Below are 19,461 nucleotides of genomic sequence, written 5' to 3' on the forward strand. Positions count from 1 at the left end.
GGGGCCGCGTTCCGCCGGGCTGGCCCGGGAGGCGGCTGGGCCGCGGCTCGAGAGCGGCCCCTGCTCTGGTACTGTGCCTGCTGGAGGGTAATACGGACGGGTACGTGTAACAAACGTACGCGCGTTGAATTTCTTAGCACAGCAGAAACACACATTAGAGGATTTTTTAATAGGGTCACACTAATAATTAGGTTGAAAAGATCTCCGAGATCATCGAGTTCAATCTATGACCGAGCGCCACCTTGTCGACCAGACCATGTCACAGCCAGTCTTTTCTCGAAGTGGATGCACCACCTCCCATTCCAATGTCTAATGACCCTTTCAGGAAGAAATTCTTCCTGATGTCCAATCTAAGTTTTCCCTGGCCCAGCTTCAGACTGTCTTCTCATCCTGTCACTTGCTACCTGAAAGAAAACCCTGATCCTACCCGGCTACAACCTCCTTTCAGACAGTTGTAGAGAATGGTAAGGTTTCCCCTGTGCCTCCTTTTTCCAGGATAAATACCCCCAGCTCCCTCCAAAACTCCCCACCATACTCATGGTCCAGACCCTTCACCAGCTTCATTGCCTTTCCCTGGACATAGAGACAACATTAAAGCATGTACGCTAAATCTGTTTGCATGATTTCTAGATGAAAATGTGGTCCCCTAGCCTAAGCCATCTCCTAAAATGCACTTCCCAGATCAGTGCTGATAAAACGAGATCTAAAATGATGTCTTCCTCCAGGGAGAGTGCCATGTGGCTGATGCTGTGCTCCAGGGTTGTAAGGGCTGCTGTGCCCAGCTGTGACACCTCCTGCCCTGTCACTTACAGCCTGGCTCAGGACCATGCCTGTAATCAGTCCCACTGGCACTGCATTACACTCTTTTTTATAAAAGGTTTTTTTCCACTCTGGATTTGATATTGGTTTACATGACTGAGAAAATGTCTCAGGCTTCCTTATCTTCATTTGCACGCTGGGGGGAACATGGGAGCTCACCAGAAGATAGGTTGACAGGGAATTTGGATAATTAATCTACCTGATAATCCACAAAGCATTTGATCACTGAGGAGAGTTATTATGGTGCCTGCCTTTAACATACACAATTAGATTTTAAAACAAAGTTTGTTGGCACATCTTTACTAGCTGCCTAGTGAACAGCATTGCCAAAACAAGTTTTCCTAGAAGCCCAGGGGAGGCAGATTGAGGTAGAATACTTCCACAGAATAATTAACACTCATCTTCCCAGTAGTACAATTGCAGCCATACCAAATGAATCAGAGGCATTGCAACAGATGCTGTATCATTAAGTACCAGATGTACAGCACTGGAGTTAAATACTAAATTGACTGCAAGTTGTAAAGTAGCACAGGTGAGGTCAGTGTTGGAGTTTAACATGCAGCTGATTATTTGCTGGCTGCTTGTTATTTTGGCAAGAGCCTAACAGTAAAAAAAGAAACAGAAAGAGGAGGTTAAGAGTCCCTATTTTTTTCCCCTACATAAATATGTTTGGAAACATATAGAAATCCTTGAAATATTTGTCCCTGAAGAGTCACTGCTGTACTCTAGAAGAGATGTTAAGTTTAGGTTTATTGTTTCCTCTCTAAAACCAAATGGAACCACTAACTATTTCATATTATTTTATCCATCTGAATAACTGAATTTGTTTTGTCTGGTTTTGGCACTGTAAATATGAAACAGGAAGGAAAATAATAAAACTGGAATATCATATATCATAAACTGGAATATCATATCAAAACTGGATTAACAGATACTAAGTGTGGTGGTCAACCAGGATTTACACAATCAGCTGCTGTGCATGACCCTTTATATCAGCAAACATTGAAAACTAATGGAGACAAACAGCAAATAAAAGAGCATCAATAACAGCCTATTCTGCCCAGGACAGCCAAGTACATAAAGCAATTGATAATGAAGTACCAAGACTCCTGGCATGCAGCTGCAGCATCCTAAGAAAAAAATATCAACCTTATTTATGAGCATCTCAACCATTAGTTATCAATCACTAGCAATGAGCAGAGAAACATCCTGAATTGCATGGTATCTCATCCAGACTGGCTACTTTAAGCCTGTATTTCATAAAATGAAGTTAGTAAAAAAAAAAAGGTCTCATTCACATTCAAGTTGCTAAATGCTAAACTGATAAAAAAATATTATTTATTTTGTGCCACCTGAACCTCTGTCTAGGGGACCAATTGCGTGAAGATCTTGGTATGTTGCTCATAAGAAGGGGAGACTTGTTACCATATCAGTCATTTCCTCAGGCCTCCTTTTGCAAAACTCTAGAACCCTTTTTTATACAGCATATTACCTTGCCTACAAAAAATTATAGGGTTAAGTTGCCTTACCAGGTCTTCAGGAAGAGCAGGGACTATGGTTACAACCTTTTAAGACTTAGAACCTGTTTTATGGAGACACTTGAAAAGTTTACATAGAACTGGTTGCAGACCAGGAAAGACAGGTGACTGGATTGAAAGACAGGTCTTTGAAAACATTTTTCCTCATCCCTGTTTGTTTAAAATAATGCAGTAACTGACTGTATTGCTCAAGTCCATCATGATAAAATTCTCCAGTATTACTATCTAGCAAGAAATATGTGATATGTAAAGGCTAATAAGAAATGAAGGATATTTAGTGTTCCTTGTATGAAAAATGAAGTAATATAAAGTAAATTTGAGTATCTTTCTATTCTGAAATTCATTTAATATTGCAAGTTCATAAAGTGGAGAGAGGCTTGCAATGTCCCCAGATCCACTGGAAAAGTTGATGGTATTGACTTAATATGGTTTAAATTACTCTTCAGGATTCCCATCATATCCTGCCTTGTGGGTCTCATATAGCATAGAAAGGAAAAGAAAGGGAAAAGGAAAGACTTGATTTTTGTACCTTTTATGATATACAGTTAACAAAAAGCAGCTACATACCAACAGTACAAAAAAACCTGTGAATACATAATGTCCAGTGATCCCAAACAGCCTTTAAGTTTTTCAGGCAAACCATTTAAATTCACAAAAAATGAAGCACAGAATGGTGCATCTTCAGAAGCTTGCATAACAGCACTCTGAGTCATGCAGCTCTGTAAAGCTGTTTCATGGTCATTGCATCAAAGATCTACATAAACGAAAAGTAAACATTTTCATTTCCAGCACACGTAGAAGTGTTTTCAGTTATTCACATGCAGTTCATTCACATTAACATCAGCAGTCATCTGCAGCTTCTTAAACTGGGGGCAACAGTCCCCATCAAGATGGTTCAACCCCAGCAGCAGCTAGTAATTGCCAAAGGACAGTAAATCGTGAGGAGGTATTATTCTTCTGAGAAATTTAAACTGAAAATTACTTTCCTGTGCCAAGAGACTCAGGAGGAGCACATTACATTACTAAAATTTTTAGCTTCATAGTTGCAAACCAGCCACTAGAGGTCAGTGGTTTGGAATAAAATTAGCACATAGAGGAAGAATTCAATTTCATTTCAAATAGATAAATCATACAATCAAATAAAATTTCTAGCCTCTGAGCAAGGAAAAATAACTCTTAAGGCTTGCAGCACTTACCTTCATCCAAAAGCAAGAAAGCTAGCTTAAAATTCTTAAAAACAATACTAGGCACATAACACAAAATACTGAAACAACTACTCATTCTCTACAGTAATATACAGACATGCGTAAGAACACAGGACTGGAGGAAGCTTCTTTAATCAGCTCCAGTGTCTTGCTCCTTATCCTATAATTTCTTGCATGAACCAAGCAAGAACCAGCTTAAGAGCAGCTTGATTCTTTTGCTCATAAGGAAAAAGAATTACAAGAATGTGAAATAAGCTCAATTAGTACTTCTGAAGTGCATAAAGGCATTATCTTAGAAACACCTTGCAGTGCAACAATCTTCTTTAGCATTTATTTCCCTTGCAAATATGTAGCACTCTGCAAAGAGAGGACACCAGAGGACAGGAAGAGGTTGTTTCATCATGAAGTGCAAAGTGTATTACCATTTCCAAAAAGGGGAAAAAACCCCCAAAGTACTACATTTTATTTAGTAATTTCTCCACTGCTGCAAGTATATATATATACATCATCCAGTCACAGTACATACATATTAATGCAACTGAACATCTTACCTCTGCCCCAGAGTGATGTTAAAAAATTTGAGACAATTAGAAATGTGAATAGAGCCATTGGGTGCTCAAACGCATGCTGAACTTGATGTTTGTTGCTGTACCTGTAGTTTTCTAAGGCTTCAATGTTTCTCTGTATTATACAGTTACACAAATGAAAATGCCACTAGACATAAGGAAATTCAGAAAGACAACCTCAGATTTCCGTCTACCATTACGAAAAACTTTTGATCCATGGCTTTGATTTAACTTTATTACTGAAAGGATTCACAATTATTTTTGTTCTGCTTTAGTCAGAACCTAACTGAAGTTGTTACAGCAGAAAGTATGTTGAAAGGGATCGTAGTGTGGAGATATCTGTTTGGTCACAATTTCTAGATTAAAAAAAAATCCAAAAATATTAAAATACTAAGTTACATCATGTTATAACTTAGTATTAAGTTATATCGTGTTCTATGCAAACATACATCAGGACAAAACCTCATGAGTTGCACATACAAGGTCTTCCCTCAGATTGCAGAGAAAAAAATATAGCAAAACAACATGGAAAGAGAAAAGCCAAAAAAAAAGGCCAAGAAGCCCAGATTATTTCTTTCTTTACTTTTTCACTGCAGAACTTTTAAACATAATAAGAGAAGAACACATAATTCCATTGCAGCTGTTTTCCAATTTAAGTAAATCAAGATTAGACTGTCAGCTGCTGTACAGTGTGGCTATTTTAACAGTACTTTAATGGAGAATAATACATAATTTACTTGAAAAAATTTACTTGAAAATTTAGTTTGAAAATTTAAGTACTATCCAGAGGATACTGATGGCATGAAACTATAACAGGTGAAATGGGCTTTGTGAAAGCAACAGAGCATCCAGCAGGATTTCCAGACATATCAGAGAACTGGTGTGACTCTTGGAGTGTCCTGCATAGGGCCAGGAGCTGGACTTCCTGATCCTGATCGGGCCCTTCCAATTCAGTATATTCTAGATTTTCTGTGTTCTCATTCTTTTTCTCCCCATTCTTCTATCTTCATGAAAACTATAGTTGATACTGCTTTAAATCCTACCAATAATCTAGTCCTGCATCTTTTACAATTTCTGATTTTCAGTTTCATTTTCCTGTGAAATACCTGAACTGATGCATCATCTTCACCTAACATACTTTTAACACTGCTTTTAACACTGACAAAGTAACACAAGTGAATACTCATAAGGACACATAGCAAATGAAAATATCATGATCTGTACTTGTTCCATGAAAGCAGTTTCCTCACGCCAAAACACGGGTATACAACTTTCTCTGCTAACACCTGCACTGAAAACATAGCAGTAGAGTGGGCACATAGGTAGATTTTTTTCTGCAGGACTTGGTATTATCTATGCCAGATATAAAGCAGAATAGTTCCAATGAATTAAAGGCAGGTATCAGCTATTTTCTTTTTTGTTTTGATATATACCCTAATCTTCCTGTTTCTCTAGAAAAAGTAAATGAGGTGTTGCAATAGCTCACTGCATTCTGCACTATTCCAAACACATACACAAAAAAAAAAAACAAGACCCAACATGCACCTGGAATACTTAACACAAAGCTGTTGGTCAGTGACTCACTCACTCAGAGATCTGAACTTTAAATAAGTGCTGTTTTGCAACACAAACTGGTAATATTTAAAAATCCACAAGAAATACACAATTTGATTTCAAGAATATCAACAAAACAATAGGTATCAATACAGAAAACTATTTAATTTGTTTCAAAATAAATATTTGACATACAAAGCACATACAGTGAAAAAGGGTCACAATAAATTACAAATGGAACTACGTGCTCATTCACTGAGAGAAGCCCTTGGTATTTCCAATTTCATACCATCAAATTTATCATTCTTGCTGATTTAAGCACAGCACTGAACAAATATGGATCCCAGTGCTTTCTTTCACAGGTACTGGTATGGATAATTTACTGCAGTGATCCAATTTGAAAATCAGTAGGGACCAGTAAATCGCTGCATAAAAGAAAGAGCGAATGAGGTGCTTTTTCCTTAGTGTCAGCAGCCTGAGATTATTATGTTTATTAGATTTTCTTGAAAGGGCTTCACATTTTCTCAAATATGCAGGAGAACTATATTTCCCCTCTGAGCCCTTACATTAGCATTTTGTGCCTCAGTCCTTGAATACAAGTAAAAGATGAATTTTTCAATTAATTTTAAAAGTTTATGCCATCTGGATGGCACAGAACTAAGCAATGAAACTCCCTTACCTGCACAACATCTGCCATTATCACAAAGCTAGCTTCTGCAGAGAAATTAAAAAGTAATGCTGAGATTTTATGAAAAAGATTTTTGAATCCACATTCAAGATTAAATTCTATTACACTATCCATACTGATATCTTTCCGTCTTTGGAATAAAGAATTGCTTAAGGTTCTGTCCTTAAAAGGTGATTTAAAACAGCAAGGCCTGACTGTTCTGTGGCTTATAGCACTACCGAAGTTACGATACAAAGATACATTAACCAATTTCAGTGGATATAAAGTTTAATCACAAATAGGTGTACCACAGCAATTTAAAATTATAGACAATTAAAACAGATTCGTGTACCCTACTACCATCTAGCATGTTAAGGGCTTGGGATCTTACTCTGTTGCATTATTTTTTGTCAGAGATGGTGATACAAAGGGCACACCTAGCATTGCACATGAAAATCAATTTTGACTTTAAAAGAATATGTTGTTCTAGCACACTATCTTCTTTACCCTTAATCTGAGCACTGTACAGCACTTTTTATCTGAACAAAAGTACAGTACTTTTTAAAGTATTTAAGACCACAGTTACAATAATTTTAGGAGCAGGACTAACAAGTTATATGTAGAGCAAAAACAAATTAGTTTCATCTGGGCACTTGTCCAACTCCTTTCTATTTCCTGCTCTGCCAGAACTCTTACATCAGGTAAGTGCTCTTTCCTTCCATGTCTTTAAAGTGGGTAAGAACTTCCTTAATAAACATGGCATCTGTACAGCAAATGTTGCAATACAGGTACCTAACGATAAAAGGGTCTAACAGACTGTACAAAATAATTGGCTATGTTATTTGTTTGGACAATACAATCACATACATAGTTAGCAGCTTCAAAACTGCTGGAAGAAATAGTGGCTCATAATTATAATTCATTTTTATTTAAATCCTTACAACATGAGCAGATATTGCTCCACTTAAACACCCATCAAAGAAAGGAGGAAAAACATAAAACTGGCAGCATAGAAATGACAATATATGTATAAAATCAAATAAAATGCGATAAAGGAGAGAATGGATGTATTGGTGAGTTACTTTGTGTGTAAGAAATCCTAACTGGCATTAGCTATTCCAACAGACCCAATGGCTCCTGATACTTTATCTACAGAGGAAAACAGACAAGTGTTAAGCTGAAGCATCACTTCTACAGAAAGCTTGTACAGAGCAAGGGTTTGGTCTACCCACAGAATCTGTGCAACAGCACTTAACTTACAAAAGCTAAGACAACAAAAAGCAACGAGCAGTATGATTTATGCCAGTGGAAACAGTTATCACATTAGGTAGGAAACCTTTCAGTAAAAAAACTCTTCTGCTTCATTTTGGGATTGGCAGGCACTTTATGGTCAGTTGCAAAATTTCTCTACAATCACAGACTTCTGTCATGGCCTCTGCATCACAGCTTGCTGTTCACATCATAGCAGCATGAACATACAGCTCTATTCACCTAAAAAAACCCTCAAGCTATCAGGATACTACCAGCATTTTACATTTAGTTTAATCATTAGAATAGAAACAGTCAAAAAATGTGAGGAGGCAGGCTCTAGGATAGAATGTTTTTGCCAGCATTGAGGATGTTATCACTCAGGCAGCTGAAAGGCTACAGTAAAAATCAAAGTTGATGCAGAGCACAGGTCAATTGCTCTATTTATTTGGATTGAACATTATTCTTACAACATTGTTCCATGTTTTCTCGACACATCAGAGAAGTAAGTTTTACCAGGCCACAAGCTGCTCTTTTGTCAAGCAAAGCCAAGAATATGCTACTAGCAAAACCAAATCAAATCCCTTTTATGGAATTTCCTTCTCTTGGTCCATTTTCAAGACTCAATAGAAAGAGATAAATTCAGTTTCACATCTAAGTTCTATTTCACAGCACTGTCTTCCAGCTCTTTACTCACAGCATTGTCATTCACTTACTCCTTTTTAATCCTTCTCCTGCGTGCATTGAGTTGGATCTCTACTTATCATCCTTCAGTTACAGCTGCATTACACTGGATCCAGTTTAGACTCCTCTCTAATTTAGTACCATCATACAATTAGGGAACAGTAGAATGCACCCACAACAGCAGTCAGACCACAAAAATTTGCTCAGAAGTAACATGTTATTTTGCTTTCTATAATTACAGATTTATTTGCCTCCCCCTCCCAGTATGGGGGATCAACGTAGATGACCAAATTCATTTTTACATCGCAGTGGTGCCAACAGCTGAAGAGAATCTGATGTCACCATTCAAAAAACACATCATGCAACATGACAGAGGGTCTAGAGTCGTGCTGAGGAGCTGAAACAGTAATAAGTAGGTCTGGATTTTTCTCTGATTAGATACCATTGTTGCAGTGCTTATTCTTGAATTAGATTTTGAAGAAAAGGTCATAAAGTTTTGCACTTCAGAAGGCAAATTTTTTTTCTAAAAATTATTTAGAAATGCACAAGATATTATATTCCAATCCAGAAGCAGCACTGGGAATATAAGAACATGCACATGTACACAGGACAGCATTCTGCTCAACTTCCAGGTTCAAGCATCAGTAAGTTGTGTTAAAGGGAGAAAATGAGCCTGAAGAGCCTAGCGAGTTACATTTAACACTCCTTTTATTGTAGTAGAAATTTTAGTTTTTATCAAATCCTCAAATTACAGGATATACACATAATCAATCTCATAGCAAGTCTTTAGCAGCTGTAGAGCATTAACTGCATGCAGTTGCTTCTGCAGTGTGCCAGTATTCTATAAATAGCTAATCACGTTCAGAGAGCAAGACAAGTAGTCAAAGAATATCATATTCAATTACCAACTGCTTCATTGGTACCAAGAGGTTGAGGGAAAAAAATGAAATAAGTTTATAAATACATGGCTCTGATCTAAAAACTAATACAACTGGAAAGTTGTAATGATATCCATATGACAAACAAGATAACTCAATAGTTACAGGAAAATACTTTGCTTCAAGACTGTTTTTGAAACTGTTTTCTCATAAGGTTTCTCTGACCATGGAAGAATAGTTGAGTACAACAGAATTTTACAAAAGGCCAATGAAAGCCCTTTAACTTTATGCAATTAGAATACTAACACTAACTACAGAAAATTCAGTAAATATTTTGTCTTGAATTTCTGGAAAGAAGTTGTGTTCAGACAGTATTATTTTTCCATGACCTACCCTTCAGCTGCTGGGTGAATGCATAACCAGTGTAATTAATTTATGCACTTAATTTAATATTCACTTCTGTAGTCATGACACTGGTTTCAGATCAGTCTTCAGATGGATTTATGCCAAGAAATCCTACACCCATTTGTTTCAGAAGCTGCCTAAACAGGTGCAATTCTGTATGCAAATTTCTCATCACAATGAGGGTCTCAGAAACTGGAATAACAATTTATACAGAGCTACCTACAGATTAATTTTCTAAAAAGCTAACATGCTTGAATTACTGCAGTCTCACATTTGTGTGGACACGAGAACAAATCTGCAATGACCCTGCAAATGTTACTTCATTAACATTGATTAGTTCATTTGAGACATGGTTAAAAGTTTAAGCATTGCCTCTTAGTCTTAAAATCTACAGGTCAGCGGTTTGGCTTGGTAAAACAACTTGTTACGACAAGAAAACTGCACAGTTTTCTGTGATCAGTCTTGGTATTTCTTCCAACAGCATAATGTAAGATTATGTCACAAGGTAGAAACATGGGAGAGTTCTTTTAAAGTGTTATTAATAAAAATAGGCTCTCCTTCAGAAAGGAGTGTTATCTCTGTCAGCTTGACAGATTTTAATCCCTTGTGTTAACTTCAAAGTGAGCCATATTTCCACACTGAGTATAGCAAATTGGACAAAATAGTTCTACAGATACATTTAGTAAGCAGAAGAATACTGTCCAAAGTGTACTGCATAGGTATATGTATCAACTGCTATCCACTGGAGACATCCTAAAGTAGCTAGAATTCCAACTAACATAAACCTAGTGAGCACAGTTCTCTTATAATAACTTTCAATCAATCTCAAACAATCATTGATTTAAAAAACCAAAACAAAACAACAAACTTGTATGATAGGGCATGTTTTAGGTAGGATGCAGCTACTTTTTTCATCAATTAACAATACAGCACAGTTAATTTAAGTTTCTATTATTTGTTTTTGATATGCTAAATTTCACATTATCTCCAAGAAAAGCATTTATGTATTTTTATACAGCCTGGAGTGAAATCAGTGTAAAACCAGGAATTTCCAATCATCAGCAGAAGTGCCAGCTGCTCATAATGTTCACAAAACACCAGTGCCTGAATTTGGCTATGCAACAGTTGGTGCCAATCTGCTTATAAAGGAAATGCCACTGAGGCATAGTCTTCTTACAAAAACAGGGCACGCGGGCTTCGTTATTAAGTGTTCAACAACAATCCTGAGCTCAGTGAAGAGAGTCCTGAAAAATCAGATTTAAAGACAGTTTTAAAATCCTACAGCATTTATCAGAAGTATTATCCACACAGATCTTTTTCATTAACTTCTTTTCTCAATAGCACACTCATATACACATTTTAAGTTAAATTCTTTAGACCAACTCAGTACTGCTTCCAAGAGCTTCAGAATTCTTGACTTTTAAACATTAACATTTTAACTAACTCTATCCTCAGCTGGAAGTTACTGAGCTAGAGACAGCAGAAAAACTCCACCTTCAAGCAAAAAAAAACAAAAGGAAAAAAAAAGACTATAAAGGCTACATAAGCACTATAAAAATTAGAAAAAGGAATAATACTTTGTCACAAATAGTGTAAGGAGCTGGGAGGCTATTCTGTTTGTGCTACTTCTTGGCAATATGCAAGAACCCTGCACTGCAGAAGCAACTATTAGAAGACAGACATGAAAAATAAAACCATTGTCACCAATTTCCCTTAAAACTACAAAAATGCCAGCAGAACACTTTGGATAAACTAGTTCTACTGAATGTCAATTTTAGTATTGTACAGCTTAAATTATTTTTAGATACTAAAGTAGTAAAGCGACTTCATAGATGTTGTTGGTGTTGTTAAAAACAAATATATGTAGCAGGATGGAACAAATGATTTTTTACAAAAGTAGGGAATAGAAGGCAATCAAGCTTATGATTCTCACACCTGTCTTTGCATATCGTGGTAGCCAAAGCCACTTTATTGGCACTCTTGCAAGCCATTTTCTGATCGAGTAGACTGGAAAGTCTGTTCACAAAATCTTATGCTATGCAATGCTCATAAGAAAACTTCTAAAAAACACTCACCTGAGACAACACTCATAGGAATATTTATGATTTCAGAGTCTAAAGCAATAATATTTGCTTGACCAACTTTCAAAATCAGTAAGGTTCTATTTCAAATACAATTACCTTTATTTATGAATTTCACTAAAAAAGGTAATGAACATATTTAAGATCATCCACATCCTTTTTTTCTCTCATTATTACACAAGTTTTTAAGTGCCTACTCATATTTGGGATTAGCCTCAGATATACCTAGAATCTAAAAATAAGGATATCTCTCTGATAAGAAAGACTTTCAATTCACAAGTGTAGTTTTCATTACACAAGCATGTTCTGCAAGCTCCCATTCAAGAATGCTGGTACTTTTCTGATCACTTACATTAAATAAATCTAACCTTTAACCAGACAGGCTTTTATTTAGCATCCAGATGTATTTCACATTCTACAATTGCCATTTGCAGACATAGTATTAGGAGTTCTGCATTCATTTTAGAATGATAAGTTTCTGAATGCCTAAGCACTATGCAGTTAAAGAGGAACTCCCAAAATCAATTGAGCACTTACCGACAGTACGGATTTCGCCGAGAGGAGTAGCGTAATGTAAGAAACCTATAGTAAATGAATGGCTGCAGCAGACTCCCTTGTCCACTGAAAGAGAATAGTTCAGTAGAGCTTACTAGTGACAAACAAATAACCAAAACACAACACCAAAACCAGGAATTTTTAAGAAAAATTTTTTAAGAAAAGCTAGCAAACTACTTGGGCTCAAAACAAGTTAAGATTTGAGTCACATTGGATCAGAAAATCTAGATCTGACAAGCAAAAGTACATAACTATACACTTAGAAATGCAGAAACATTATAGAATGAAACTGCTCAATGAAGCAGTTAAAGAAGTGCTGTTCTTGTATTGATTTTATATTTATGAAGTGTTTTTATATGCCTCATTTCTGGTGCTGTGCAAAGAATTACAGGAATGATGGTGGGCACGTGTTCCATAGCAAGAAAACACTTGCTGGCAAGCCCAGAAACTGGCTGACAGAAGCAGTCCAGTTACAGTGACCCTGTTCAATCTAATTGCAGTACTTTGAATATCTGGACCATATTTCTAGTATCTTCTGCAAAACTTCTCAGAACACACTGCAGACAATTACAGATGTATAATGAGACTTTATTGCCAAGCTAATACCCAGTTACAGTGAAATTAGACTTTGGTATTTCACAAAACTGCTGTTTGACGTGGCTGTGCTGTGAAATAGTGGAAACATAAAACACAGACCGTACACAGTGAAGCACAGAAATGCCCAAAATTTTAGTGACTGAAGCCACTTTAAATAGCACAGTATTGAAAAATTCTGTTTGAATTTAAACATCATGATAAGTAAGTTCCAGTAAGTAGAACTCCTTCAAGTATTAGCAGCATCTTTAGGCCGAAGAAAAATATAAACTGAAAGTGAGCTATATGAGGGAAGAAAGAGGAAATCTTGAAACCTGTACAATATTGACAAACAATTTTTATGCTACAACATTTAAAGAAGAAAATCTCACAACAGCTGCATTTAGCAATTAAATTATTTTAAAATTTAGCCTATGACCTTTTACAAACACTTCAGTATCTACCAGATGACATATCAAGCAGCAATGTTTCACATACTACATTCTCCGCAGAGAGGCAAAAGGCAAAAAAAAAGCTGTACCAAGTTCAAAGCACTTGAAAGTTTCAGATACTGGATAGAGTGTATCTGTCAGCTGGTAAGTGGTCTCAGATGGAATGTAATCCTTGAGGGCTGAAGCATTGAAATGTTCAGCTGATATATCAAAATATAAGACAAATTATGCAACCTATCCAAGAAAGCCTCCCTTCTACTGCTTATGAGACCACTCAAGACAAATGTTCCCACTTTGCTCTAACCTGTATAGAACAAAGGCTGTAATCCTCCTCCAAATATTAAAAGGCAATGACCCAAACTTCTGTGACTGGCAGGTCATTATGACTGTACAACTTCAGTAGGATTCCAACATGTTCGAAATCCCTAAAATTACTTCAACAGGCAACACAGCAAGCAAAATCAAATGGAATAAAAAAACCCAGTAGGGTCCCTGCTCAGAAGCAGCACAGGAGAGAATGCAACCTACTCCTGCTTGCACAGTTTTTGCATTATGAAGTTTTTCCATTTAAATTTCAGGAATCTAATTGTCAAAAATAATAGTTCAGTTTTAGTGAAGCTGAAGATCTTAATATTCTACTAAACAAACCAAAATTAAACTTACTGAACAATGTGCTGATGGAAATGTAGGCGAATTTAAGTGTCAAGCCTGAAAAACTCCCATGTGACTCAACACCCACACTATCAAAGGGAAGGGTTTTTGGTGCTCAGTTACATCATAGTAAATGCCTTTTGATGTCAGGATGCACCAGCTTAAGAAGCCTAAGAATCACTTAAATTTTATTTGAAGTTCAAGCCTGTCAGCCAGAACCACACAAATGGAGTACTATGAGCACAGAAAACTCATTTGCAAAAAGCAGTCTTGTGTAGCAAGTTTCTAATTATTTAAATATTTATCATTATTCTTACCTGAAGAGCATAAAAACTGTAGCTGGCATCAGGAAAATTTCATTGCAAGCAATGAATTTTAGAATATTCTGTTGATTAGCATTCAGTTTCTCTAACAGATTTCTCAAAAAAGGCAAACTACTTGAACTTCGTGCCTTAAAAGAAGAAAAAATTATTTACAAAAAACATAAAAGTTACATCTATCTCCATTAATACAGAGAAAACAAAATGCAAACAAAATGCAAACAATTGCTATTTACCACCCATTTCAACATTTTAAGACTTTATCAGTTTTGAGATTAATATCCTAAGGAAAACTGCAGGCTTGGAACTCCACAATTTCCAGAGTTCAATTAAAAGCATCAGATTTTGCAATTCCCTCACCCACCAATTTTAGGTTCAACTGCACAGAGACAGCCACGAGCCTTGTTCAGTCCACTAGGAGGAAGTGTCCATGGTAGCAAGACAGCCCAGTTAGGAACACCAAAGCCTGGAGTTACATTATGATGCACAAGGCAGTGCATTGAGCAGCAAGTCCAAATGGCAAGTATTCTGCTTGCTAGTCTCACCCTGTAGTTTGTTACTTTATTACTGAAATAGAACTGTAAAATTCAGAGGCTATGGTTTAGCTTGAAAAAGACAAGTCTTAAGTTTCAACTTAATTGTTCCAAAGATTTTGTTTCCTTCAAAGAAAAGCATTTGAAGAAAAATAATTAGTGAGAAAAATAGTTAGCTGAGATTCTATATTACAGTTTCACTCTAATTCCTCTAATGCAGCCAAAGAAAACCAAACCAGAGCTGCAACTCAAACCTGTTTATAAACCCCAAGAATACTAACTGTATTCATTGTAACATATACATATCATACTTACATCAAGAACCTTCTTTGTGTACGTGGCAGCATGAAGCAAAGAGAACAGCAGAACTGGAAAAATACTCACTGAAGTAAGCCATAAGGAAAATTACAGGGTGTGCATGTGCTTCATTTCTCCATGATGTTATACTACACCAGTGATAGCTTGATGGATCTTTGCAAAAGTTTGGCTGAATGACCTATTCTGGATGAAGATATGTATAAGTCTAAAACCTATATTTATAGCTCTTCCTTCTGCTTCTTATACCTCCTTGCTATGCACTTTTATTAACTTCAAATTAATGTCTGTCTTGTGTCTGCAAGTATGCAAAACTATAACACACACCATTAGATACCAGTGTGCTTCTACTAAAATGCATTCTCTCTGCACAGAAGGCACACCTGAGCTTACTAATCAAAACCTGTGAAATACACGTAGTCATAGTTTTTGTTAAAAGATGCTACAAAACTAATTTTTTTACCAAAGAACATGCAGTTGCCAGCCATTCTGATTTTACAGAGCAAGAATGTAGACATTTCTCTGCCAGAAGGATTTAAATAGTAGGACATTAAGTGTACATCATGTGGCATAAGGAAATGTCAGCTCTGACATATCACCTTTGACAATCCACAGGAGCAAATTTTGCAGACTTTATCAGTTTAATAACTTATGTGAGAAAGTTACTACTGAATAATTGTCTCTCTGCAGGATGAATGTCTGCTACAGTGAGAAGACATGTATAAACCCTGCACTGGCAATAAATGAAAATTACCATCTTCTCCAAATATCACTGGAGGCTGGTCATAAAATCCACTAAACTTAAGGCTCAAAAAAAGAAAATTTAAGTAGCCAGAGAAGAAAGTGCTCTAATTATAGAGCTGATTAATCTGAATATGTATCAATCAACATAAGCCTCTCATATTTTACATACAGTATGTTCTATAAATAACAAACATATCAAACTAGTTCAACTAGCTTTTCAAATCATGGCAAAGGTGATGAAAAGAATCATATTTTTAATATATTTAAAAGCATTAGCAGGATGACACAAGAAAAGGATACTTGTAACGGGGTAGGAATTCACAAAGATAAGGGAGTACAACAGGTAATGGCAGCTGTCCTCCAGCAAAGCCTGAGCCAGAAACGCCCTGCTAAGCTGGAAGTGTGGTAGCCTTTGGTGTAGTCGGAGGGCGCTGGTAAGAGCATTTGCCAGCAAGGCACGCTGGTAAAAGCTTGCTGCTTCGTGCAACCTGCAAATCATCAGAGGAGATGTTACCATGTGAACCAAGCTCAGAAGTCTTCTACCTTTGAGAATTGCATCACAACTGAACAATACCTGAAGTATTTATTTATATTATTGTACACAAGCACTGTTGCCAGAAAATAACTCAAAAGCTGTTTAACACTGACTTTACTGCAGGTGCCTAAGACAACTCAATATAATACTCCATTTACACACAAAAACATGCATTTACTACTACTTTACATTTTTTCAATACATTTTCCAAACACATCTACAAGTGTTTTAAACCAATCTAAAATCTGTAAGCTATTCTGACAAAAAGCATCTAAGTAACCTGAATAGCAGCAATTTACCTTACATGAAAAAACAATTCTGTGCAAAGAGAATGTAGATTGTTTGCAAATATTTATATTTATATTTCGTTATATAATATTTATATTTATTATTACAGTACATACCCTAGAAGAGGCAGGACAAATAAAGCTGAGCAGTAAACTGTGAACAAGCGGGAAATCCACATTGCTGTATCCAACTTGTTAGCCATCAGAAATTGCTACATTGGAAAAGAAAAAAAAAGAGAAAAAAAAAGACCAGCCCCACCAGAGGTTGGTGTCTTAATACTCACATACAGTGAACATTCTTCCCAACTCTATTAAATTTCAAGTCTTTCTCCAACCTCAAATATAAGCAAATTATAGCTTGAAGCAGAAAGCTTTTTTTTTGTTCTGTGATACTTGGCTCATATGATGTTACTATCCAGATCAAAAATAGCTTTGCTTCCTCAGAACCAAGAGGTTCCTTTGTACATTACAATCAAATACAGTGGTAAGGACTTGTAGAAAAATAGTTTTTCTATCCAAACACGCCTCACTAAACAGTCAGCTTCACAAATGTTATCATGTAGGGTCTCTAGACCTGACTGACTTTTGCTTCAAGGTTTCTTTTAGAAATCAGTGCACAAACCTGGGGCTAAATCTCCACAATTCTTCCAACTGAAGGAAGAAAAATATAGGGTCAGTTAAAGTTAGCATAACCACATTACAAGGAAAGCGACATCATTTTGGCTTACATATTCCCGGCCTTCAAAAAGCAGGAAACTTTTCACAGCAATCCTGCACCTCTCTTCCCTAACCACTGCCCTCCTCAGTCCTGATATAGCCCTAAAGGCTCTAATGAAACACAGAATGTTTTTGACTATATGTGCATCAGAGTCAAAACAACAGCTTCCTTCCTTCTGATAGAGTTCCAATTTTTTTTCCAAATTTAGACCAGCTTTTGAAGAGTCATCTTTTCCTCTACATTTCTAGTGCATGTCTATGGAAATGACCAGAAACCTACAAGCATCTTCATAATATGATTTCGTATCTTACTTGCACAATCTAGCTACAGAAATGGCATGAAGCCGCGTCAAGGCTAGGTTAGACTACCAGGAAAAGGTTTTCCACCCAGAAGGTGGTTGGGCACTGGAACTGGCTCCTCAAGGAAGTGATCACAGCACCAAACCTGACAGAGTACAAGCCTTTGGACAATGCTCTCAGGCACACAGTGTGACTTCTGGGGGGTCCTGTGCAGGCCCACGAGTTGGACTCGATGATTCTTGTGGGTCCCTTTAAACTCAACATATTCTGTGATTCTGTGAAATACAGATGCTAGCACACTGAATTACTTCCAATTCAGCCATTTTCAAGAGCGGCGGCACACCAACAGCTTTCGCTGGGAAAGCGAAAGCCGCTCACCCGTGCCGCAGCCGGGCGAGCAGCGCCCCGCTGCCAGCCCGCAGGACCCCCGCCCGCCGCCGGAGCCGCACCGCGGCCGGCCCGGGCCCCGGGCCCGCGAGCTCCTTACCACGGCCCCGCCGCCGGCCCCGCCTGGCATGGGCCCGTTCTGCGTGGAGTCCGCCATGGCCGCACCTGCGGGCAGAGAAGCGCCTCAGTCTGTGGGACACGGGCGACCGCAGCCGCCGCCTCCCGAGCTCCCGCTCCCGGCCCGGCCGCGACCCACCGCAAGCGCCACTCCGGGCACGAAACACGCTCCGGCAGATCCGCACTCCCGGATGCGGCCGGACGCCACTTCCCGGGCCGCGGGGCTGCCGGGCAATGTAGGCGGTGACTGGGATGCTCCCGACGGCGCCTGGCGGCGTCACGGGCCGGCGCTGGGAGGCAGCGCGGGCATGGCGGCGGGAGCGCGGCTGCGGGAGCGGGGCGAGCCCGCGGGGCAGGACACTGGTCCCTTCTCCGCTGTCCACAGCAGCCCGGACATCAGGTGCTCGGCTCCTTCTGTGCTGCCTGTTCAGGGGCGCTTGTGTGTGGTGACAGCAACAGCAACAGTATCAATGCTCGCTTCGGCCCCGGTCTGGGGAGTGTTTGATCACTGGGGGCCGACTGGACTTCCAGGGCTCTGGGTTTCCACGGCAGCCTGGCGAGGCTCAGTGCAGAGCATCAGCAATGTCAATGGGAATCGTAGCGTCCCAGGACCCGCGTAGGGCGATCCGCAGTTCCCGGGGCTGCAGTGGCCCGGTGGTCTCAGTGCGAGGTTGTGCCCCTGTGTTTTAGTGTCATTGGTTCCCTGTAATGTAAAAAGACGGGAGAAAAAAACCCAAACACGCACTGCTTCAAAGCCACGTGGGCCTAAAGACTGTCAGCGGTATTACGTTAAAAAGCGGGATTTTTGAAATAAAATTCTGAAATCTTTGGTGAATAATCGTCAAATCATAAAGCTAGGGAGCTTTACTCAGCTACAGGTACTCAGCAACCTCTGACAGAAGGATGGCACAAAGCAGAAGCAGCCTTCTGTTCGCTCTCCAACACGTAGTTTATGTAATTTGCGAGGTCTCGGAAAGGCTTAATCCTCCTTTCATTAATCTTCCCCTTGTCTTTAATATTGACAGATTTTTTTTTAATTATTTGTGCCGGATAGCTAGGTGAACATGTTTCTGTTCTCAGTTGGAAGTCTGTAACTCGTCTGAAATGGCATCAAAGCAAAAGAAAACAAAATGCAGGCCTGGCGACCGACACCTTTGACTTTTGGCTGCTGTGGCTTCATGTAGTTGTGCTTCTGGCGCTCTCTCAAGGATGTGCAGCAGGTTCCCCCTCCTGGCAGCACGGGTTTCAGGACAGCCAGAGCCTGCGCCAGGTTCTAATCGTTCCCAGAGGCTTTCAATTCAATTACTCTTTAACAGCAAGAAAGACACAT

General features: G+C 38.5%; 1 protein-coding gene and 1 long non-coding RNA gene across 4 annotated transcripts; one reads left to right on the forward strand and one right to left on the reverse strand.

The window, feature by feature from the left end:
* Positions 1 to 4: 4 nt before the first annotated feature.
* Positions 5 to 8,706, forward strand: LOC135299364 (uncharacterized). 3 transcript variants are annotated; one of them, XR_010361348.1, is made up of 4 exons: positions 5 to 100; positions 174 to 281; positions 371 to 464; positions 8,523 to 8,706. It is a non-coding gene; the product is annotated as an uncharacterized LOC135299364 (long non-coding RNA). The 3 variants fall into 3 exon arrangements; XR_010361346.1 differs by having other exon boundaries at positions 174 to 464; XR_010361347.1 differs by lacking the exons at positions 174 to 281; positions 371 to 464.
* On the reverse strand, positions 5,829 to 18,363 carry TMEM33 (transmembrane protein 33). The gene is made up of 8 exons (XM_064418301.1): positions 18,271 to 18,363; positions 18,115 to 18,179; positions 16,728 to 16,822; positions 16,089 to 16,276; positions 15,045 to 15,112; positions 14,194 to 14,327; positions 12,183 to 12,266; positions 5,829 to 10,808 (listed from the first exon to the last, which is right to left on the reverse strand). Exons 2-8 carry the CDS (start codon positions 18,169 to 18,171, stop codon positions 10,679 to 10,681), a joined length of 756 nt encoding a protein of 251 aa, XP_064274371.1. The 5' UTR covers positions 18,172 to 18,179; positions 18,271 to 18,363; the 3' UTR covers positions 5,829 to 10,678.
* Between the last annotated feature and the right edge of the window lie 1,098 nt (positions 18,364 to 19,461).

The sequence above is a fragment of the Passer domesticus genome, chromosome 4 (assembly GCF_036417665.1).
Source record: "Passer domesticus isolate bPasDom1 chromosome 4, bPasDom1.hap1, whole genome shotgun sequence".
In the NCBI taxonomy this organism is placed as follows: Eukaryota; Metazoa; Chordata; class Aves; order Passeriformes; family Passeridae; genus Passer; species Passer domesticus.